The sequence below is a fragment of the Peromyscus eremicus genome, chromosome 9 (assembly GCF_949786415.1).
Source record: "Peromyscus eremicus chromosome 9, PerEre_H2_v1, whole genome shotgun sequence".
Classification (NCBI taxonomy): domain Eukaryota; kingdom Metazoa; phylum Chordata; class Mammalia; order Rodentia; family Cricetidae; genus Peromyscus; species Peromyscus eremicus.
The window spans coordinates 3,886,242-3,910,720 of record NC_081425.1 but is presented as its reverse complement, the minus strand read 5'-3'; the positions used below and the strand labels follow the sequence as shown (position 1 = coordinate 3,910,720).

At 41.8% G+C, this 24,479-nt stretch overlaps 1 protein-coding gene across 4 annotated transcripts in view; it reads left to right on the top strand.

Moving 5' to 3' along the window:
- The window catches only part of Ipo5 (importin 5), a 54,542-nt gene that overhangs the window by 20,611 nt on the left and 9,452 nt on the right, over positions 1-24,479 (top strand). For all 4 annotated transcript variants that reach the window (XM_059273192.1, XM_059273189.1, XM_059273190.1 and 1 more), the window contains 12 exons: positions 334-436; positions 1,292-1,388; positions 1,765-1,869; positions 8,573-8,695; positions 8,779-8,899; positions 13,658-13,745; positions 16,142-16,248; positions 19,283-19,407; positions 19,494-19,583; positions 19,656-19,829; positions 21,506-21,724; positions 23,199-23,282. In XM_059273192.1, the coding sequence (XP_059129175.1) occupies positions 334-436; positions 1,292-1,388; positions 1,765-1,869; positions 8,573-8,695; positions 8,779-8,899; positions 13,658-13,745; positions 16,142-16,248; positions 19,283-19,407; positions 19,494-19,583; positions 19,656-19,829; positions 21,506-21,724; positions 23,199-23,282 (1,436 nt within the window). The remainder of the gene's footprint in view (positions 1-333; positions 437-1,291; positions 1,389-1,764; positions 1,870-8,572; positions 8,696-8,778; positions 8,900-13,657; positions 13,746-16,141; positions 16,249-19,282; positions 19,408-19,493; positions 19,584-19,655; positions 19,830-21,505; positions 21,725-23,198; positions 23,283-24,479) is intronic.

Genomic DNA, 24,479 nt, shown 5'->3' with positions numbered 1-24,479 from the left:
TCTGGGGTTCCTGGTGTTTTCTCCAGTTTGAAAGTGATAATTACTTTGATTTCAAGTTTGGCTCTGCCTAACAACATGCTTGCGTGCGTGCGTGCATTTATGACCAACTGCTTATGCAAATGAGCTGCCTCTGCAGCCTGAGCCTAAGCAGTGCTCTCTGCAACCTAAGCTGTGGGTGCACAGTTGTGCTCTTCAGCCTGCAGTGCTGTCCGCGCTTAGAAGACTTCATGGAGTCTTCCGCACAGGTGGCATTTGCACTAGTCTGTGTTTTGATTCACACGTAGTATTTTGAAGTTTGAGTTGCACACTTCATGCCTGGACTTTGTATTGTAGATGAGGACGGCAACAACCAGTGGCCTGAAGGTTTGAAGTTCCTCTTTGACTCAGTCAGCTCACAAAACATGGGACTCCGGGAAGCTGCCCTTCACATATTTTGGTATATAACCTGTTCTAATATTCTGAAGACTGTGGTCATTAACACCGAAAACATTTTAGCTGATTGTTTTAGCCCACAGCTTTGAGAGTTAAAATCATTTCTTAAGTTTTGTATTTGTTTTAGAAATGGGTTTGAAAGGAAAAATGGCTGCACATTTCACAATTGGCAATTTTGTGTGTTTCTGACAATTCTGGAATTTTCCCACTCATTTATTTGAACACAGGACCAACTGTAAGTTCAGGAACACCACTTTGGTGGTGATATTTTAAAGATGGGATGCTATGGGAAGTGTTTTCTGGGTCTTTCGTAGCCCTGTATTAGAATATTTTGATGAGCTTCTGTGTGTTTAGGAGTAGTGATTGGAGCTCAGCGTTCTGACGGTTTTCTGTTACACGGTGTCTGCTGTGTTTAAAACTCCCTGTTTATAACCTTGCAAGTTGTAAGCAGTATATGACGGTTTTTAGACACCATATCCCTGCTGTAGTTGTCAAATTGACCTTATCCAGATTCAGGAAAAATGTATTTCCAATGCAATGTAGAACAGCTTGAGTGCCCTGCATCACCAGACTAGAAAGAAGAGGTGGTCAGAGTCTGGGGACTACAGGTCCTACACATTGGAGCGTCCTGTGGCTGAGGCAGGTGAAAGGTGCAGCACGGCCTGGAGTGGCTGTCCAGTGGTCTTTGTGCAGCCTCGGTTGCCATGTTGTTGACCTTTCCTCCGTGCCGAGAGAAGGCCACCTGAAGCCTGGGCTGGGTGTCCTCTCAAGGACTGATGAATGTGGTTTAATCAGGTTTAGTCCACACTTTGCAAAGATATGGTATAGTGTTTAAGGACTTTTTTGAATCATTTTTTAGGAACTTTCCTGGAATTTTTGGGAACCAACAACAGCACTATTTGGACGTCATCAAACGGATGTTAGTTCAGTGTATGCAAGATCAAGAACATCCTTCGGTAAGGAATTTCACTGCCACTAACGTTACCACCTACTTCAAGTCTAACCTGTGAACCGAGTTAATGAAGTAAAAGGCTATTTTTACTTTGCTTTCTTTTTCTTTTTCTTTTTCAGTTTTATTCCTGTAGGTATGTGAGTGTTGGCATGCTCACGCCAACAAGAAGGGGGCAACTTTCAGGAGTCGATTTTCTCCTTCAGCCTTTATGTGGGTGCTGGGGATCAGGCTTGTGCAGCCAGCACTGTTACCTCCTTAACCGTCTTGCCAACACCTCCCCCCATTTTTGCTTTTATACCTTAAAATATAAATGCCAGAGTCACTGTTGAAGGATCAGCTTGAATCTGCCAAAACGTTCTCACATGTGACCTCCCTTTTAGATCCGGACGTTGTCTGCCAGAGCTACAGCCGCCTTTATACTTGCCAACGAGCATAATGTTGCTCTCTTCAAACACTTTGCAGACTTGCTACCTGGATTCTTACAGGTAAGAAAACACCTTTGAATAGACAGTCGTACCTTATGTTGGTTTCCAAGAGATTAAATTTTCATCAGTTGTATAGTTTGTTGCTTCATTTATTCAGTCAGTGTTTATTGCCTCTAAGTGCTGTATTAGCAACACAGTAGTGAGCATGGAGATATGTGCCCATTGAGCCTATATTTACTGCCCTTGAAAGGGCGTCTGATGTGTGGGCATCAGAAGACAAATGGGAAAATTCATTTTATCTTTCCATTCTGTGGGTCCTGGGGATTGAACTCAGATTGTCAGTCTTGGCTGCAGTCCCCTTTACCTGCTGAGCCATTTCTCTGGCCCCTTGAATTTTTTTTTTTTTTTTTTTTTGAGACAGGGCCTAATAGCCTAGCTTTGCCTCAAACTCAAAATTCTTCTGAGTGCTGTTGAAAGATTGGGGAAAATTTTTACTGATTGTTCTTTAGGGTTTTTTATGGTTTTGTTTTTTGAGGGAAGATCCAAGGTAGCCTGCATTTGCCTCTTAACTTGCTATGTAGTCAAGGATGACTTTGAACTTCTGATCATTCTGACTCTACCTAAGTCCGGAATTTTACATCAGTTTTATGAGGTGTTGAGAATGGAATACAGGGTTCCCTGCATACTAGGCAAACACTAGTTGAGCTACATCTCCAACCCTAAAAGGCTTCTTTAGTCTTTAATAGTTCAAAGATTTTTCTGTTGTAGAACTAATATAAGCACTTCTTATTAATTTACCAAATAGCCTATGAGGTTCAAATTCCCTTGTACAAGGAGAAGCTAAAGCAGAAAGAGCAACCTTTTCTAAGAGTACCGTCCTAAGAAGTGAGAGAATTAACAGGACTACAGAGTGTTGTTCACTCGGCCACAAATCATAAACTGTTAAGTTCATGATTAGTTTGTGGTTATTAGCTCCCAATGACAAGTTAATATTCTAAGGCTGCCTCCTGCCTTAGTCACAAATCAAAGATTGGTTTGGGTACTGTAGTGATTCTCAGTCTTGTCCAACACCAAACACCTGTATTTTGGCAAATAGGTGTTACCCTAAAATGAAATTGCATGTGGCACAACTCAGTTGTGCAAGTACATTTTTTAAATGCTAGTATATGTGCCTATACTAAGTATGAAGAAGAAATAAAATGCAATGCTCTTCTACAAGCAAGTGCTTAAGCACAACTACCCTAGAAGACTTATCAGACAAAACGGCCTGTGATCTGTGCACATAGCTAAAACTGGACAGATTAAAGACAGCATTGAAAAATCAAGCACCACTTTGCTTTTACTGTTGGTAAGATTTCCTGACGTGGGGCCTGGGCACATGGCTCAGTTTGGATCCTAGCACCACAGTGGCAGAGACAAGGTGGATGGAACCAGGGGGTTCACTGAACAGCCATTCTAGCTCAAAGGCAAGCTTCAGGTTCAATGAGAAATGCTGTTGTAAAAATTAAGGTGGGAAGTTATAAGGGAAGATGCCTGGTGTTGGCCTCCATAGATGTGAGCATGTGTATATCGTACTCCATGCAGACACCAAAGCCCTTTACATTAAAATGTTGCTGAATTTGCATATGACCTTGTGTATTCTGATGTGCTTGAAATCTTATGTATTGCTTCTAATACCTAGCAGGAGGCAAGTGTTGTGTGTTTAAGAAGTTGTATTCTTGCTGGGCGGTGGTGGCGCACGCCTTTAATCCCAGCACTCCGGAGGCAGAGCCAGGCGGATCTCTGTGAGTTCGAGGCCAGCCTGGGCTACCAAGTGTGTTCCAGGAAAGGCGCAAAGCTACACAGAGAAACCCTGTCTTGAAAAACCAAAAAAAAAAAAAAGAAGTTGTATTCTTTGGGAAACAGTGTAGCTTGAGTTTTCCTGCCTGGCCCACAGTCAGGGCAAATCTCTCTCACCTGCCAGTCCCACAGCCTCTCAGACCCGACCAAGTAAACACAAAGACTTATGTTGCTTTCAAACTGTATGGCCGTGGCAGGCTTCTTGCTAACTGTTCTTACAGCTTAAATTAATCCATTTCCTTTAATCTATACCTTGCCACATGGCTCGTGGCTTACCGGCATCTTCACAAGCTGTTTCTCATCGTGGCGGCTGGCAGTGTCTCTCTGACTCAGCCTTCCACTTCCCAGCTTTATTCTCCTCCTTGCCCCGCCTATACTTCCTGCCTAGCCAACGGCCAATCAGTGTTTTATTGATTAATTAGCAACACATTTGCCATACATCCCACAGCACTTCCCCCCCTTTTTTTTTTCCAAAAAGGAAGGTTTTAACCTTAACAAAGTAAAATTACATATAATTTGGGAATTTGGGCGTAGCTTCTCTTACTACTTCCTGCTGGAAGGGGGCGCTGTATCTTATGGGGAAACAAAGAAAAATTTAGAATTATGGAATAGTCCATGAGGCTGTATCGTCTGAGCCAGATGCCTTCAAACCATTCTGGATGTTGGATCATCTGGGCCATGGTGTCATCGGAGACCTTCAGGGGGTCTTGGCTGGTCAAACCTGATGTATCTTAATCTTGAACAAATCCATAGCCTCTGGCTTTCTGTGGAAACAAAAGAGACTCTTTTCCAAAGCAACATATCCTTATATCCAAATTTTGAAGTCAAGGTATCTTTAAAGTATACATATTGGTTTAGCTCAGCTTCCTTTACAATCAAATATTTCTCTGCAGTTAAGAATCCCAAAGACAACACAATCCAGATTCTCTGTGTAATATCCATTTTTACGTGGCTTATTTTTTATACTACCTTTACTGTCTCTTTAATGACTTTATTTTTTAAAACTATGTATTTGTTTCTATAACTCTATATATCGCCTTTTTTGTCTCTTTCAAGCCTACGTATCTTTTACACACATTGTAAACTATTACATCTGAATCTGTCTTATTGTGAATCTCTTGCCTTAAACTGCAGCAGCTGTGGCTGCTGGCTCCGCCCACCTCAGCTTCCCAACATGGCTACGTTTACCACCAGCTCTGGGAGCTATCGTGGGTCTATTCTTTTATCCAAGCAGCGTGTAGTCCAGAAACCTCTTTTTTTGTTTTGTACTGTCAAAGTCTAAATCCACCATGCAGCTTAATGTGCCACTTGAAGAGGCCTGATTCCCGCCATACTGCAGGTTGAGCACGCACGCCAGGAACCCACCAGTAGCTGAAACCAGCAGCTGCCGCTTATTTGAGAGAGACAATTAGGAAGCTGTTTTTAGCTCCGTTTTAGAATCTTTTTTCTCAGTTTTTAGGTGGAAACTCTTGCCACCACGTTGGACGCCATTTGTAGCTTGAGTTTTCCTGCCTGGCCCACAGTCAGGGCAAATCTCTCTCACCTGCCAGTCCCACAGCCTCTCAGACCCGACCAAGTAAACACAAAGACTTATGTTGCTTTCAAACTGTATGGCCGTGGCAGGCTTCTTGCTAACTGTTCTTACAGCTTAAATTAATCCATTTCCTTTAATCTATACCTTGCCACATGGCTCGTGGCTTACCGGCATCTTCACAAGCTGTTTCTCATCGTGGCGGCTGGCAGTGTCTGTGACTCAGCCTTCCACTTCCCAACTTTATTCTCCTCCTTGCCCCGCCTATACTTCCTGCCTAGCCAACGGCCAGTCAGTGTTTTATTGATTAATTAGCAACACATTTGCCATACATCCCACAGCAAAACAGTGGTGAGAAGACTGGGCTGGGTGAGGTAACCCACTTGTACATCTCAGCACTTGGGATGCAGAGGCAGTAGGAGCTCTGAGCTCAGGCCAGCCAGAGTTAAAATAGTGAGACCTTGACTCAAAAAAAGTTTGTGCACGTTCACTGCATGCACAGTTTTCCCTCTATTTGTGGTTGTAAGTGGTTCAACCTGTGGATACAACTAAAGCTAAAAATAAGTTGCTAGATTCTAGGCTCAGATCATACGATTTCCCATTTTTAGAAATAGTTGGCATTAGTGATCATGGGAGATCTATGAAGAGAAAGTCTTGTGATTCCCTTACAAACCTTTTGCTTTGTTTTGTTTTGTTTTCAAGACAGGGTTTCCTGTGTTTTGATGCCTGTCCTGGATCTCACTCTGTAGACCAGTCTGACCTTGAACTCACAGAGATCCGCCTGGCTCTGCCTCCCGAGTGCTGGGATTAAAACCATGCGCCACCATTGCCAGGGCTCTCTCTCATAAACCTTTGAGGCCCAGAGGCAGTGTGTCTCTGTCCTTGACCTTTGTTGACCTTAGTCACATGGCAAGCAAGAGCTGTCTGCTAGAGGAGTTGCACTCTGGTTGAGGACCACTGGATTGGGATTTGGAGAAGCTGAACTTTAAGGTTTCCACGTGACAGAAGTTCCTAACTAGATTTAGTGACTTTTCCTCCCACGTTGTCACATTGAACATAGTGCACGCCTTTAATTCCGGCACTCAGAAGGCAGAGCCAGGCCGATCTCTGTGAGTTCAAGGTTCAAGGCCAGCCTGATCTACAGAGTGAGAACCAGGACAGGCACCAAAATTACACGGAGAAACCCTGTCTCTCAAAAAAACAAAAAAAAAAAGGGGGGGGGGACTTTAGGGTGTAACATGCTGTTATTTTTTTTCGTTATCTGAAATTTCAGGTTACTTCTTGAGTGTATAGATTTAAAGTAAGTTAGGATTACTCACCAGAAATTAATCGTAGATAGAAAATACATGCATTTGAATGATTTGCACAGTGACCAAACTTCAGTCAACTAGAAATCAAATGGTAATGTTGGGTACCTTCTTTCCTATATTGTTACTGGTGTCTGTCTCTGTGTGTATACACACGAGTGTGGAGGTCAAAGTATAGCTTGTGAGAATTGCTTCTCTCCTTCCAATTGTTAGACCTGGCAGCAGACATCTTTCTCCACTGAGACATAACTCCGGCCTGGGTACTAAGTGTATCATAGAAACTAGCTTTCATTGTGTGTATGAAAAAGACTAAGACATGGGGTAAGGAAAGGACATTCTGGAGGGTTTTGTCTGGTTTTAAAAAAGAAATAGATGACAACCTTCAGTTTTATTGTGGTTTTGTGTTGTCACTGGTTTTAGTTCTCGCTTAGCGTGACATAGATACTCATGGTTGCAGTGTGACGTTTCAGTACATGAACACAGAGTAATTGGCAAACCTGTTGGTCATTTATTACTTCTTTGTAATTGGAACGTTGAAAATCCTTCCTGCGAGCTATTTTGAAATAGCAGATGCCATCACTTGGTGGTTGTCAGCTAGTTTCCCTACCACACTGCAGAGCACTGGCAGTTAAGCCTTCGTCCAGTGATAGACACTGCCCGTTAGCCATTGCCCATCCTTCTCCTACACAGCTGTCAGGCTCTGACAGCCACTCTTGTGTAAGTGAGACGGTGCTGTTTTTATTTTGTTGATTCTGTTTATTGTTTTTAGACGAGGGTCCCTCTGTGCGTGCATGCGAGTGTACATGTGTAAATAAAAGGATAGCTTGAGAGAATTGCTTCTCTCCTTCCATCATGTGGGTCCCATTACATAGCCCTGGCTGGCCTATAACCCTCCACATCAGTAGTTCTCAACCTCCCTAATGCAGCATCATTTTAATACAGCTCCTCATGTTGTAGTGACCTCCAGCCATAAAATTATTTTCATTGCTTTTCATAACGATTTTGCTACTGTTAAGAATCTTAATGTAAATATTTTGGAGATGGAAGTTTGCCAGAGATTTGCTACCCCAGGTTGAGAGCCACCGCTCTACATAGACCAGGCTCTGTTGGAACTCACAGAGATCCTCCTGCTCCTGCTTCTTCTTGACGGTTGTGACTAAAACCTGGTGTAAGATTTATTTCACTTTCTTTGCATGCACGTGCTCACAGAGAGGAGAGGATGTCCGATTCCTTTGTGGTGGTGGAGTCACGGTGTTTGTGACTGCCAGTGTAGGTGCCAGGATTCAAGCTCTAGTCCTCATGATCGACAGCGTGTGCCTTTAATCACTGAGCCACATCTCCAGCCCTCACTGTTATTGTATTCAGGTCCATTCATGTTGCTGAAATGACAGTCTCGGTTTTTTGGCTGTCTGGAACTTCACATCTTAGTCGTTGAGTAGGCTGCAGTATGTGCAGTGCAGCTATCCCTTCCACATGCTGACTCTGTTTGGGGTGGGTATTGGTATATTGCAGAGAAAATCCTAAGGGGTCGTTTGTTGGGTTTGGAAGATAAGATCTCTTGTCACTGATGCTGGCCTTGGACTCTTGATCCTCCTGCCTCTATCTCCTGTGTGCTGGGATTATAGGCCGTGCCTTAATCACATACTGATTTTTAATTTCTTTACGTGTGTGTGTGTCACCCAGTGATAGGGTGGCTAGACTATAATGGTAGTGCTAGTATTCTAGGTTTTTGGTTTTGTGTTTTGAGAAAACTCCATACAGGTTTTCAATGTGTCTAACTTCACTCTTCACAGGTCCTAGCCAGTGTTTTGTTGTTGTTAGGCCATTTTTCCACAGTCAAGATGTTGTTTCATTGTGGTTTTGGTTTGCTTTTTCCATGACTTGGGCTTAAGTCTATTTTGTGTGTGTATGTCTAACATTCCTCAAAAGGAAGATACCCTTTAGACTCCAGGTAGAACATTTGTATTTGCCTAATTGCATTAGTCAAATATTTAGTGCTTCTTAGGAATGTTTTGGCTAATGAGGCATCTTATCACAAGGTGAGTCTTGAGCATATACCATTTGTTTTCTGTTTTGTCATTTGCAGGCTGTCAATGACTCATGCTACCAGAATGATGATTCGGTCCTAAAATCTCTTGTTGAGATTGCGGATACTGTTCCAAAGTATTTGCGCCCTCACTTAGAAGCAACTCTACAGCTAAGTCTAAAGGCAAGTTAAATCCCTCAATAAATGTTCTGTTAGGCTCGAGTAATTGTCTAAATTACTGAATGTACACAAATTTGTCTTTGTAGTTGTGTGGAGACACTAACCTCAATAATATGCAGCGCCAGCTTGCCCTCGAAGTAATTGTGACCCTGTCTGAGACTGCAGCTGCGATGTTAAGAAAGCATACCAATATTGTTGCACAGACTAGTAAGTCAGAATTCTTCAAATACTTGTAATGTGGCAAAAATGTTGAGTAAATGTCCTAGGGTTTGTGTGGTTTCTCAGATTTATTCAGAATATTAGATGGGTCTGAGGAGTATGTCTGTACATGTTTACATGAACCCAGTATTGTGGATCTGCTTTTAGGACTTTGAGGATCTCTGAAACCTGGTATTAGAATTAAAATTGGCATTCTTAAATCATCCATAGTTCATAAAGTGAACATCAGTGAGTAGCATGGCTGTGGTCATGTGATCAGGACCACAGCACACTGATCAGGGAGGGCTGCCTGCGCCCTTACACACACACAGCCTCACATGAGAGGCCCACATGACTATAGTTATGATGTGGAGATACTTTGGCTTAGGGGGCCAACCTAGCCCTTTCTTCATAAAGCAATAGGTATTTGAGCTGGAGTGAATGCACCTCAGACATTTTGTAGTTTCTACATTGTGTGATGAATTTTAAAAACTTTAAAGGTAGGAATAAGGAAAGGATCTCCACTATCAGTATTTCTATTGACAATTCCGACAAAGCATGACAATAACATATTGAGGATTTGTTACGTGATATTAGAATTGACCTAAGGTCACTAACTGTGAGAACAGTAAAAATGATTAGAAATAATGTATAAGTAGATGAGAACCAGTCAAATACCATTTTAAGACTGACAGCTCTCAAGTCAATCTAAACACAGCACTATTTCGGTCAAAATTCTAATAGCTGTTCCTAGTAGACTTGATCTAAAATTCCTGTGAGGAACACAGTCCTGAGCAGCCAGAACGGTTTAGATGAACATAATGCTGAGAATGTAGGCACTGAGGAGGTGGAAGGAGCCAGAGCATATGGCTCACATGGAAACGGATCTGACCTGGGACATAATTCATTGGAGGTATTAGGACAACTGTTTATTTTTGTAGAAGAAAAATCCCAACCCCAGATATGTTAAAAAAATAATAATTTAGAGTTGATGAAAGACCCAAATATAGATACGTTTTATAAGTAAAGGTTTAATGAGGAAAAATTTTAAGATTTAGTTTCAAGCCAGAAATAGAGACATTGCTATATTTGCAAATACTAAAACAGAGTGTTTTGATCAACCATATGTTAAAAGACAAGGTTCAAGCTGGGCGGTGGCGGCACATGCCTTTAGTCCCAGCTATGGCTAGAGTTTTTCTGCCTGGCCCACAGTCAGGACAAATCTCTCTCACCCGCCAGTCCCACAGCCGCTCAGACCCAAACAAGTAAACACAGAGACTTATATTGGTTACAAACTGTATGGCCATGGCAGGCTTCTTGCTAACTGTTCTTATCTTATCTTAAATTAACCCATTTCTATAAATCTATACCTTGCCACGTGGCTCGTGGCTTACCAGCATCTTCACACGCTGCTTGTCCTGGCGGCGGCTGGTAGTGTTTTTCTGACTCAGCCTTCCTGTTCCCAGAATTCTCTTCTCTCTTTGTCCCACCTATACTTCCTGCCTGACTACTGGCCAATCAGCATTTTATTTATACAGAGCGATAGCCACAGCACTTCCCCTTTTATTTTATTTTTTCTTAAAAAAAGGAAGGTTTTAACTTTCATATAGTAAAATTACATATGACAAAAGTTATATAGCAAGAATTATTATATAGCAAAAGTTATATAGCAAAAAAGTTATCTAGCAAGAATTACAGTTACAATATTTAGTCTATTTGTATTTGGCAAAATTAAAGAAGATACTCTATCTTATATTTGTGAGTCTAAGGTTTCATATCTAACTTATCTTTTATCATAACTAAAGAAAATTATAACTAGAAAATTATAACTAGTCTTCAACTACATCAAAGACCTCAGAAGGATATAATACTACCTGAGAAATGGGAGAAGGATGCAAGCAACTTTCAGGAGTCTTGCAGGGTAGACAAAGACAGCTGGCAGCCTGGACAGTCATCCAAAGTTCTCTTGTAAAGTTGGGGCATCTGTCTTCAGCACACAGGGCTAGAGTCTCTCAGTCTTTTTTTTTTTCTGTGTCCTGTAGAATGTCTGGCAGTTTCCTCTGTGAAGCAGGAACCTAAAGGACCATTTTGCCAAGCAAAGTTCAGTGGTCACCTTTACATGGGTCCTGCATGTCCAGTCGATCAAGCAGTCCAGGCAAGAACAGTTTCTTGCCCAAATGGCTATGTTTGTCAAAGCGAAGATAAACTCCATATGGAGTGTCTTCGATGCCCATCCTCCTATCTGAAGTAAATCCAGTGCTGCAAGGAGCAGACATGTCTCACTGACCAGAAAGTCTAAATTTTTAAAAATATTTTAAATGCCATATTCTGTAGATGTTTGAAGTATTTGAAGATTACTTATCTATCTGAAATATATCTATGTATACCTAGAAAACTTAACATGGTTACAAGTATGATTATCATAGATGACTAATTATTAATCTATTTTTTAATTATCCATTACAATTTTAAATGAGTTGTACAAACATAACACCTTAAACAGGAGTAGAAATATACACCCAGTATAACAAAATTAACTTTAAGTTTGTATCAATAAACTAAAATCTATACCAATGTAAAACTTTTTAAACAAGTTGTTGCTCTTTAAAATAGGTTCAGCAATTTACCCTTTTATCCTATCATATCTATATCATATCCCCTTTTTTTCTCTAGAAAGAGATTGTATTTATAATCAACCTGTTTTAAATAAAAATACTGGTTTTTCTCTGTCCCACACCAGAGGGCTCTTCTGATTTGGGACATAAGAATCTCTTAATCTTTTTTTTTTTTTTTTAGCAATATGCCTAGGTTTAGAGAGGAAGTGAGCCAATTCCATCTCCAAAGCCAGCTTGGTATATTTGGGAATTTGGGCATAGCTTCTCTTACTACTTCCTGCTGGAAGGGGGCGCTGTACCTTATAGGGACACAAAGAAAATTTTAGGATTATGGAGTAGTCCATGAGGGTGTATCGTCTGAGCCAGTTGCCTGGAAACCATTCTGGATGTTGGATCATCTGGGCCATGGTGTCATTGGAGACCTTTCAGGGGGTCTTGGCTGGTCAACCTGATGTATCTTAATCTGGAACAAATCCATAGCCTCTGGTTTTCTGTGGAAACAAAAGCAGAGCCTCTTTTCCAAAGCAACATATCTTTATATCCAAATTTTGAAGTCAAGGTAACTTTAAAATATACATTTTGGCATAACTCAACAGCTTTTACAATCAAATGTTTTTCTGCAGTTACGAATATCAAAGAGAACATAATCCACATTTTCTGTATGATAGCCATCTTTATGTGGCTTATTTTTTATATTACCTTGAACCTATTGCTTTAAATTGCAGCATTCTAAGTCTGAAACGGCGCTGTGGCTGCTAGCTCCGCCCACTTTAGCTTCCCAACATGGTGGTGATACATTTTCCACCAGCTCTGGGAGCCAAATAGTGGGTCTATGCTTCTATCAAAGCAGCGTGTATCCCAGAAACTTTTTTGTTTTAAACTGGTAAAAACTATATCCAACACACAGCATAGTTCGCAGCTTGGAGACACCTCTGTGTAACATAGCCTAGGTCAAGACCGCACTCACGCCACAAACCCTCCATAACTCAAACCTGCATGCGGAGGCGTCTAGCCACCCACATGAGACATGAAGCAGGAACCTGATTTTGGCTCTGTTTAGAATTGATTATTAAATATTCTCAGGTTTAAGGTGGAAACTCGAGCCGTTGGGCGCCATTTGTAGCTAGAGTTTTCCTGCCTGGCCCACAGTCAGGACAAATCTCTGTCACCCACCAGTCCCACCCAGCACTCGGGAGGCAATAGTAAGCAGATCTCTGTGAGTTCGAGGCCAGCCTGGTCTACAAAGTGAATTCCAGAACAGCCAGGGCTACACAGAGAGAAACCCTGTCTTGAAAAACAAAATAAACAGAAACAAAAAAGACAAGATTCAAACTAGCAGGATATATTGCAGGCCAACCTGTGCTACCTGAGTTTCAGTATCAACAGAACCGTAAGCTAAACCAAAAAAAAAAAAAAAAAGCTTTGATATCTAGAAATGGAATTCATAAGACAGGATTCTGGCTTAGCATTGCTAAGTTTCAATAAAAATGAGAATGATTATGAAGTATGTCTTGCTAAGAGTTGACAGTACCAAGCGATGATGCAGAGGTGGAGAGCTAGGAGGACAGACCTCGTCAGCTTCCATAGTGTAAACTGGGGAAGTTTGGAGGAGGGTTTGATGGTTATCCTTACAGCTCCTTTAAAGAAAAGGATAAACACAGTTATTGCCAAAAGTTAAAACGGGAGGGAGAAAACCAAAACAAACCACAGACCTGGGGATGCATGTAGTCAGTTGTTCCTGGTATTCATGGGAGTGATTTACAGAACTCAAGACATACCACATTCACAGGTACTCGAGTCGACTACGGAACGGCTGGTATTGTGTGTAGACCCGTTGATGTCCTGTTACGTAAGACACTACCTAGACACCTGGTATTGTCACTTCTCTCCTTCCACAGTGTGTAGGTTCCAGGATAAAACTCAGCTTGTCAGGTTTACATGGCAAGCACCATTCGTCACTGAGCCATCTTGCTAGCCCATCATGAGTATTCTGGACTGAGCTTGCTTAAAAGCAAGGATGTGAAACCTGTGGGTGTAGAGGGCTGGCTGGAAATGTGTTCTCTTGAGGAGAAAGTCAGTCTCACTTAAACAAAACAAAATAGTATTGAAGAAATAAGTTCAGTCTTGAGGTATTAATCATTCTTGACTTTAGTTCCTCAGATGTTGGCAATGATGGTGGATCTAGAAGAGGACGAGGACTGGGCCAATGCTGATGAGCTAGAAGATGACGACTTTGATAGGTAACATGTAAACCTTGGTTGGAGGAGGAGGAGGGTCAGAGTGAGATTCGGGGCTGAGGCCAGTCCAGCTCTTCCCTCACCACAATGTTTCCATGAACTGAAGTTAAAATTGGTCTTTCTGTTAGATGCAGTTCTGTATTACATAGGTATTTCATTGTTCGTGTATAATTTGTGTTAGTAAAATTTACATTTTTAGCCGGGTGGTGGTGGTGCACGCCTTTAATCCCAGCACTTGGGAGGCAGAGGCAGGCGAATCTTTGTGAGTTCTAGGCCAGCCTGGTCTACAGCGCGAGATCCAGGAAAGGCGCAAAGCTACACAGAGAAACCCTGTCTCGAAAAAAAAATTACATTTTTAATGAATATTCCTAAAACTAGTAAATAGAAGTACAAAAAAAAACCCTGTATTTTTTATTTATTATGTTTTTTTAAACCTGTATTTTCAATCAGAAAATACTCATGGCAACAGAAGTGTTATTAGTCTGGGCTTTTCTTCAAGAATTAAGTTTAAGTGTGTGTGTGTGTGTGTGTGTGTGTGTGTGTGTGTGTGTGTGTGTGTGTGTAATAAAGGTAGAGCTCACTTAGAATAGTTTCAGCAAAATTCCCCAGGAAGCACTACATGTCTCTTTATAAGGTAAGATTTAATTTCATGATGATGCAAGGGTGCCCAGATTTGTACACCAGATGAACACAGCTGCCCTGATTTATTTTGGGTTAGGAGTCCACCAAGAATACAGATTCGTATGGCAAAGTCAATCCAAAATGGGAAGTCAAGGCTAAGAGGTTTGTCCAGGGTCATATGGCCGTTTTCTTATTCTTTCTAGCTCATCACACTGTATGACCACTTGTTCTCTAGAAAGAACTAACATTGCTTTTTCCCTAAAGACTAGTCTTTAGCATAAGCTGCCGGGTTAACAAAACTGAAGCTTCTTACATGTCTGACACACAGAATCTGTGCGGTGTTTTCGGGCTTAAACCTGTTAGGAAACATGGCTGGTAAGCAGAGCCAGGGCTTGGCCATGTTATTCCCTTTTTCCTCATTCAGTTTCTGTGGCATGTTGCTTCTTGTCTTCTGCTTGCCCTGTGAGCAGCACTTAGATTTGGTTGATTTAAGAAACTGCTTTTTTAAAAAAGTTTTTGTTAAATTCTTGTTTCTCGAGACAGGGATTCTCTGTGTAGCCTTAGCTGTCTTGGAACTCTGTAGACCAAACTCAAACTCAAAGATCCTGCTTCTGTCTCCTGAAATTAAAGGTGTGTGCCACCAAACTGCTTTTTTTGGAAATGATAAGATTTCTTACCTGTGCTTTCATTCGTGTGTGTGTGTGTGTGTGTGTGTGTGTGTGTGTGTGTGTGTGTGTGTCCACAACCAGCTCCCAAATCACGAGCAGAAACTTACTAATTTTGAATGCTTGGTTTAGTTTAGGCACGTTTCTGGCTAGCTCTTTTAACTTAAATTAACCTGTTTCCCTTTGGGGCTTTTTAACCTTTTCTTTCCTTCTATAGATCTTACTTTCACTGCTTCTGGAATCTGGCTTCTGGCCCCAGGCATTTCCCTCATTCTCTTCTCCTCCTCCTCCCTCCTCTTCATGTTCCTCCTTTTCAAGCCTAGATTTCTTCTATTTATTCTCTCTGCCTGTCAGCCTTGCCCATCCCTTTTCTGCCTAGCTATTGGATGTTGAGCTCTTCATTAGACCAATCAGGTGCCATAGACAGGCAAGGTGAAACAAATGCAACAAATCTTTGCGTAATTAAACAGATGCAGCACAAATAAATGTAACACACCTTTGCCTAGTTAAAATAATATTCCGCAACGTGTGTGTGCATGTATGTGTGTAAGTGGGTACGCATTCCTTAAAACATGGGATGCCCCATTCTTAGCACTTGTGAGCTTGAGAGAGGAGCATCCCTCTGGTCTGTTAAGTGTTGTGCAGCCTAGGAACATCCTGAACCTCATCTCAAACACAGATGTGCTCACAGTGATAGAGTCCTGGTTGCTCTAATCTCCAGTTTAGTCATTTGCTATCTGCCACAGGTGAGATCAATGTATTTCTAGGAAGAGAGATAAACATGGCTTTCCTCAGTAGTTGCTTTCACTTAATTCTTGAAAAATAGATCCAGACAACAGGACAAAAGACCCTGGCAGACTGTTAATATACTGCTAGACGTGTAGGTCAGCGTAGATACTTGCTTGGTGTGCACAACGCCTCAGCATCTATCCCTAATTTAGCACAGCTTTTGTTTACCTGAGTTTACCTAAAGGCTTTTTGGCTCATAACTTTACGTACAAAGACTGAATTCTTCTCAGCTCTGGTCAAAGAACGTGTTTAGGAATATTCTCTCTGTACTTTTGTTTTGCTATTCGTAACTGTATTGAACACATTGTTTTCTTGTGTGTTTAGCAATGCGGTTGCTGGTGAGAGTGCCTTGGACCGGATGGCCTGTGGACTTGGTGGAAAGCTTGTTCTGCCAATGATCAAGGAACACATTATGCAAATGCTTCAAAACCGTAAGCTATTGGTGCTTCAGATCGTACAGTGGTGGATGTGCCTTTCTAAAGCTTGAGCTTAAGCTCTGACTGTTTAAAGCTAATCTGCTTGTTCATAGAATGCTTAACCTAATTATATTCTACTGATGAAATTCTGTTCAGTCTAAAGCTAAAGAGTATCTTTTCAGGAGCCAGGAATGGTCACAAACCTCTGTAACCCCAGCACTTGGGAGCCTGTTAGGAAGGTCATAAGTTCATGCCAAATTAGACAGTATAGCATAAAGTTTTACCTCAATGCTGAAGGTTTTGTTTTGTTTTGTTTTGTTTTGTTTTTCTTTAGAATTAGTATCATAACATAAGGGGAGAAATGATAAATCCTAAAACAAAAACAAAACAAAAAAAAACTTAAAGCCCCCATACTCTTAATCATCTGCTTAATGATGTGATCCTCTGCTTCTCCCCAACTCTATGCTTTTTTTAAGCTGTGTTTTTAAATACATACCTACTTGCACATGTACGCTAACAACTTGCGTGTGGAGGTCTGTGGACAATTTGCAAGAATTAGTTCTCTCCACCATGTGGGTTCTAGGTTGGAGCTCATGTTATCAGGCCTGGTACCTTTGATCTACTCAGCCATCTTGTTGGTTCCACCCTACACTGTTTTATTTCTTTTTTAAAAAATGTTTTAATTTATTTTGAGATAGGGTCTAGCTATGTAGCCCTGGTTGGCCTGGAATTCAGAGATCTGTCTACCTCTGCCTCCTGAAAGCTAGGATGAAGAGAGTGTGCCACCATACCTGACCACACTGTTACAATATATTTAAACTGTGAGGGTTACTAGAAAAGATTGTACTACCATACCTGACCACACTGTCACAGTATACTTAACCTATAAGGGTTACTAGGGTGAATAAATTTAACTTTTGAATTTTTATTGTGAAAAAAGTGAAGCCCAGGGACATGTAAAAAACTTTGCTGGATGTGGTAACACACTCATCATATATTCACAGAAATAACTGCATGTGTTTGAGTTAGGGTCTTACTGTGTTCTCTTAGCAAGCCTGGATCTTGCTAATAGACCAGGTTAGCTGACCTTGAACTTCATGATCATCTGCCTCTGCCTCCCGGGTGCTGGAAGTAAAGGCGGCAGCATCAGGCCTTGCTAGAAATACTGTTGTTGTAAAGAATAACTTCTCAAAGCACAAGGAGGGTTGCAAGAGTCACCGCATTTATGTGGGTAGTTTTAAATACATGAGGTGTGTTCTCATGGTCTTCAGTATGTCTGTCTGGTCCAGAGGTTTCACACATCATAATCTCTGGAATGTTGTATTTTGTTCTTCAAAGGGAGAGGAAAAGAGTATTATGAAAATAGTTTTGACCTACCTAGTGGAACCCCTTGAGAAAAGACTTTGGGGTTCTTGGGCACTGAACCATCCTTACCGTTACTTTACTATAATCTTAGGCATTTATCTGCAGCTTACTTGTTCTACAAAGAATCTGAAGCTACATAGCCTGGATTACTGTACTATAATACAGTAATTATTACTAACAGGAATAGTTAGTAATAGATCAGGGATGTGTTCTCCGGTAGAGAGCACTAGCATATGTAGAACCCTGGAAGTGCCAAAATGGGGAGGTGGTGCAACACTTAATGATCCAGAGGGATAATTATATCGTGTATGACTTTTTTAAATAGTTTCTAAATATTTTTTTTTAATTTAAAAAATTACACTTAAAACTTAATTGTCAGGGTGATTATGTGTTGGAGTGAATATGTGCCTCATCACACATGTAGGCACATAGGACAACTTGGTGGATGGAAGTCACTTCTTCCACCACGTGGGCTCAAGGGACTAGACTTAGGTCATTGGGCTTGGTGGCAGGCCACTACGTGGTGAGACATCTTGTATTTTTAAGATAGGTCTTTAAGATCTTTGTATTTTTAAGATAGGTCTTTGGGTAGCTGAGGCTGGCTAGTTAAATTCCTGATCCCCCCTGCCACTGCCTCCAGAATGCTGGGATCGAAGTTGTGAACGACAGTGCCCAGCTGCATTTTGTATTTAATAAACCCAATAAACAAATATATGGGGTCCACTAAAATAAATGGTGCTGAATTAATGTTCGTCAAAAAGCAGCTAGCCATTGTTAATGCTAGAATACAAATGAGGTTTATCCAATAAAAACTCTTGGGAAAGAGCATCTTCCCTTTGGCCTCTCCTTAAAGAACTGTGATTGTGGGCATCAGTGAGTCTCTGACCAGTGAACATGGTGGTCTGTGGCATGGAAGTCCCCGGATTTGTTGCTTGCGGTGAATCTTATGGGAAAAATTGTTTTGTATTGTTTTGCATTTTTGTTTATTTGATCTCTAAGATGGAACCCAGAGCCTTTGTATGGTAGGTAAGCACTCTACCACTGAGCAAATTATAGTCCCAACCCAGGAAAAGTCTTACTTTTTTGGAAGAGAGAGCCATATGCAATACTACTCTGAAAGTCAGACAGTGAAGCAGGTGTGGAGACCCACCTGTCATCCCAGCACTAGCCAGAGTGAAGTGGGTGATGGCAAGCTGGATCCAGGCTGACACATCTAGCAAGGCTGTGTCTGTTTGCAGTAGGAAAGAAAAACAGCCCAGGTAGGTCAGGGTCCATTTTTCTAATTATAAGTGTATGTGACATTTGTTCTAATGAGGCCCATCCCTGCTTAGTCACTGAGGCCAAACAAGACATGGCTCAGCAGTTAAGAACACCGACTGCTCTTCCAGAAGCCTGGGGTTCAATTCCCAGCACCCACGTGGCAGCTAACAACTGTATGTAACTTCAAGACCCGACACCCTCACATAGACATACATGCAGGCAAAACACTAATGTACATAAAATAAGAATAAATAAATCATTAAAAAAAAAAAAAAAGACTGGGCTCCTTTAGGATAGTGTGGCCATAGGAAAGATTTTAATATTCTTTTCCAATTAAGAATCATTTTTATACTTGTGTTTACCAGAATTAGTATAAGAATGGGCATCTAATTATTGCTCTTTTGTGTTTAATTCTTTTTCACAGCTGACTGGAAATACCGGCATGCAGGATTAATGGCCTTATCTGCCATTGGTGAAGGATGCCACCAGCAGATGGAAGGAATTCTAAATGAGATTGTAAATTTTGTCTTGCTTTTCCTCCAGGATCCTGTAAGTACCAATAAATATTTTATAATCATTGTCTTAGTGTCATATAGAGTCTGTTGCCATTACTAACACCAGGGAACATGTTCCAGCACCCAAGAGTCCGGTATGCAGCCTGCAACGCTGTGGGTCAGATGGCTACAGATTTTGCACCTGCTTTTCAAAAGAAATTCCATGAGAAGGTATGTAACGAGTCCTCCGCTACCCTGTAGAGGGAGGGTGCACATCTCAAAACACTCGCTTTCATTCTCCAGGTGATTGCAGCATTGCTTCAAACCATGGAAGACCAAGGCAACCAAAGGGTGCAGGCCCACGCCGCAGCTGCTCTCATTAACTTCACCGAAGACTGTCCCAAGTCACTGCTCATTCCGTACTTGGATAACCTGGTGAAGCACCTGCATTCCATTATGGTCCTCAAACTTCAGGAGGTAAGTCTCAGGGTTGTCCGAACCTCTGCGGAGGAGATGAGATTGGCTAGATGGGTAAGGCCTGAGATGGAGGCATTTCCAACAAAATCATGGGACAGAAAGCTAGAGTTAGGAGGAAAACACTCAGGCTTGATTAGAGGCATTGACAAGTATGAATCAGTGTGTGGATTATGGTGGGGGGAGGGGTGAGAAAATGTTGACTAACCAGAGTGCCAGAAGTGGTGAACATTTGGAAAACAATACCTCTTTTTCTTTATGATTTTTGTTTGTTTTTGAGTCAGTGAGCCATTAAGTCTAGGATGGCCTTAAGTTTGTGTCTGTGGCCAACAATAACTTGGAGTTTCTGATCTTCCTGCGCCCACCTCCCAATTTCTGGGATTATAGGAGTTTGCCACCACAGTGGCCAATTATGGAGATAGCTACAGTGTCTGCTGCAGGGTGCAACATGGAAACAGTTGGGAGACTGCAACAGCATGCTGATCACACTGTTGGCTGTGAGAGGCATGCAGGAAGACTGGAAAATGGTTTACTGTTGTGAAAACAGGGTGTATGCTGAAGAGCCAGGCATGGGAGCACAGGCTTGTAATGCCAGCACTTGGAGACTGAAACAAGAAAATCACAAGTTCAAGGCCAACCTTGACCCTGTCCCAAAGAAAGGAATGCTGAGCACAGGAAACTCTATTGGACTCACTGTCACACTGCCACGCAAGTTTATATAGCTCACAGATGATAAACCCATCATAGACGGCAGTGTGCGTAGTTCAGGCAACAGGTTAGAGAACAAGGATGAGAAAGAGAATGAAGGCCTCAGAGCCTTAGCAAAAGGAGATTAAAACAACGGCCTAAGCATTCAGGGTCAGATTACAGCAGACAAATATGAAGATGGAAATATTTTTGTTTTCTGAAAAAAGATGAAGACATATTGAAGAAGCTGTTGCTGAAATCCATAATAAATAGGCCCAACATGGCTTTGCAAGTGAGTTTGGATAGAGAACTTGAGCGCGAAGAGGATCACCTTGTCAGTCTCCAGAGGTTCCCATGTGTGGGGTGTAAAGACTCGGCTGGGGCGTTGGTTAAGACGTACTGGGAAGAGGATAGAGTTGAGAGGTGTTGGGGTAGCCTAGGAGAAAGGCTGTTGCCATTGACAAGGGAAATGAAGGAGCTCTAGAGCACTGACCTGATGTCATTAAAGAATGCTGTAGAATATTGCCAATAGGCAGGGTGAACTCTATTGGTTAGGTCTCTGGTGCAAGAAAAGGGTCTTTATTTTTCTTTAAGAAAGAGAAACATGGAAGAGGGAAGCCGAGTTCCCCAGAGGGATCATCCCAGGAGGGTTGGATCAGAAAAATAAAGGAATGGGTCTGGCAAGGTGGCTCACAGCTCTAAGAAGGAGGATTGGGAGTGTAAAGTCAGCCTTGGCTACACAGTGACTTGGGTATAGCCTAAGCTGCTGTCTCCAAGTAGGGGTAGTGTATTCAGTCACAAAAGGGACTTTTCTCAGTGACACAATAGGACAGCATAAAATAGAATATTTATTTACATCAGTGAGCAGAAGGTAAGCTTTTGTGTCTGAGATACAGCAGGGCTGTGTGCTTCTGACTTCCAGAAGGGAGGAGGGGTTGAGAGAGAGAGATTCATTAGTTACTGAAATGATTTCTTTCATGTCTTCCTTCCAGCTGATTCAGAAAGGCACCAAGTTAGTTTTGGAACAAGTTGTGACATCCATTGCATCAGTTGCAGATACTGCAGAAGAAAAATTTGTCCCCTACTATGACTTATTTATGCCGTCACTGAAGCACATTGTTGAGAATGCTGTCCAGAAGGAGCTGAGGCTTCTGAGGGGGAAGACTATCGAGTGTATCAGCCTCATTGGTCTGGCGGTTGGGAAGGAAAAAGTAGGTGGTGTATGCTGTTGGATTTGCTTCCTGTAGCTTGGCTACAGGGGCTTTGAGGTCACTGGAGGAGTTTTTTTGGCTGCTAAATGGTTCTCTGAATGCTGACTTTTTTTTCTTAATCTTCCCTTCACACATTCTGTTTTATATAGAAATACATAATTTCCTATGTTTTTCATTGTTATTATATTAGGAATTCTTGTTTTTTTGTTTGTTTTTTCAAGACAGAGTTTCTCTTTATAGTCCTGGCTGTCCTGGAACTCTGTAGATCAGGCTGGCCTCAAACTCAGAGCCTCCACCTGCCTCTGCCTCCCAAGTCCTGGGATGAAAGGTGTTTGCCACCACCGCCCAGCTCAATATTAAGGATTCTTGGTCCCTTTTCCCCTTCCACCATGCAGCCTGTATCATGAAAGTTATCTGTAGTTCATACCCATATGGTTTGTTTTACTTAAATGTGTGCTTAGAAACAAGCTGGTTGCTTGGTAATCCAGAAGCAGCTATCATAAAGTGAGGCTTTGTGCATTAGACATTTCTGAAAATGTCTAATGGAAGACTCATTGGCCGCTGTGCTTCTCAGCCAATCCCTGTGGGTGGGCTGACTTCAGACTCGTCATCCTGCCTTAGTGCTGGGACTATAGGCATGTCGCACCACACCAGCTTCTCATTGTCTTTCTCATTCTGACACTTGTCACCAGCAGCTTGAATCTTTGTCTTACCATCTCAAAGCCCGTGGCATTACTTAACTCGTGAGTTGTTTTCTCAGGGACTCAGCCAATCAGTTTGTCTCTCATAGTCTGCATATCTGGCTTTAAACCAGCTTTGAAATGCTGCCTGATTGATTACAGTGAAGACTGCCAAAACTGTAGCCAATAGAAGTCATACAGAATCTTTATACAGCGACTTCCTTAAAGCAGTCTAAATTTTCTCCCTAGATTTGAACTAATTTTAATTATTGAAATAACATTACCTGTAAACTAAATTTAATGCCATTAGAAATTTCTTTTTTACCTTCAATTGAAAGTAGATTTTCTTAGAAAGAGCATTATGCTAGGCATACAATACAGATAAGAATTTTTCTGAATAATTTTATCTGTGTGACTGATCCAAAAGGAAGATAACAGATTTTTAAAAAAAATTTTTTAACCTTTATTGGGAGGGTGGGGGAGTACCACAGCATACAGTGAGGGTTAGATGAGTAACTTGGGAGTCAGTGCTCTCCTTTCATCATGTGGACTCTGAGGATTGAACTCAGGTTGTCAAGCTTGGCTGCAAGCTCCTTTACCTACAGAGCCATCTTGCTGGCCCTGGATAGAGGTTTGTTTTGGTGTTTTTGGTTTTGGGGGTGTGGGAGGGCAATAGTTATTGTTTGCCGTTTTATTATTACAGAAGAAGCAAAATTGGGTAGCAAGAATAAGTGCATCTCTGATGGGATAGGCATTAATAATATGGATGGTTTTTTTTCCCATATATTCTCTAGTTCATGCAAGATGCATCAGATGTGATGCAGCTATTGTTGAAGACTCAGACAGACTTCAATGATATGGAGGATGACGACCCTCAGGTAGGCAGTTTACTGAACGTGCCTTATGTAATGTTTTGTTTGTTTGTTGTTTTGCTTTATGTGTTCTGTCTGTCTGTATGTGTATTCACCTTGTGTATGCCTATTGATGGTTGTGAGCCACCATGTGGGTGCTGAGAATCGAACCCAAGTCTTGTCCAAGAACAGCAAGTGCTCTTAACTGCTGAGCCCTATATGCAGCCCATATGTTCTTAGTTTTAAAATGAGTGACAGCTTCAGGTTGATGCTCTTAGTTTAATCTCTTATCCTAAAGACACTGGTCCCAGGCTGTTCCCCTGGATCCAGGCTTTCCCAGCCCACTGTCGGTTGCTCCTGCTTTCTCTGAGTCTCAGGTTTGTTGCTCTGGAGGGCTCTGTCCTTGGCTGCTCTTGTCTTCTGGAGCAATGCTCTCTGTACTGTAGATTTCTCCTGCGGACGTAGGACCAGATCTTCCTCAAAGGTTCATTTATCAACTACCTAACTAGTGTTTTTGTTGGGTATCTCTTGGCCATTTGCCATTGATTTGTTCCCCTTGTTGGAAGAGACACAGAAACCCAGCAGTCTCAGCCCTTAGTGCACATGTGGCACTTTCTGCACAGTCTCAGAGCCTTCCATACATGTGTGGTCACTCCCTAGTCTCAGCCTTCAGTATGCATGTGGCTGCTCTCCACGCCCACTTCCATGAGCAGATGTAGACTCCGTTACTGCAAAAGGAACACCCTGTGTGTGCACATACCTGGTTTAGTCTTAGTCTCCTCTTTTGGAAAGCTTTCTTGATGTTTTTCTCAGTGAGTGTTGACAACACCATAGTGACATGAGCAGTGTTTTGATGTCGACAAGGCATGGGATAACCTTCCATGAGCTTACTGTAAGTATTTTATCACTTAAATGGAGAACACTACTGTGCAAAGGCAGAATACCCTGTGTTTTCCTTTCTTCGCTGAGTGGGAGCATATAAATAAATACCATTTATCTTTGTTTGTGTAGACGGGTCAGGGGCTGTGAGGAAGGCGGGAAGGACCATACGTGTTCGCCTTCATGTTGGAAATGTAGAGTGGCACATAGAAAATAGCCACAGAGCATTTGTGGAGTGGAAGGACTTTACAAATAAAATACAAATTAAAACTACTTTGATACTTCACTTTACCCCCAGGCCGAATGGCTATTATCAAGAAAAAAATGATATACTGGATTATATTA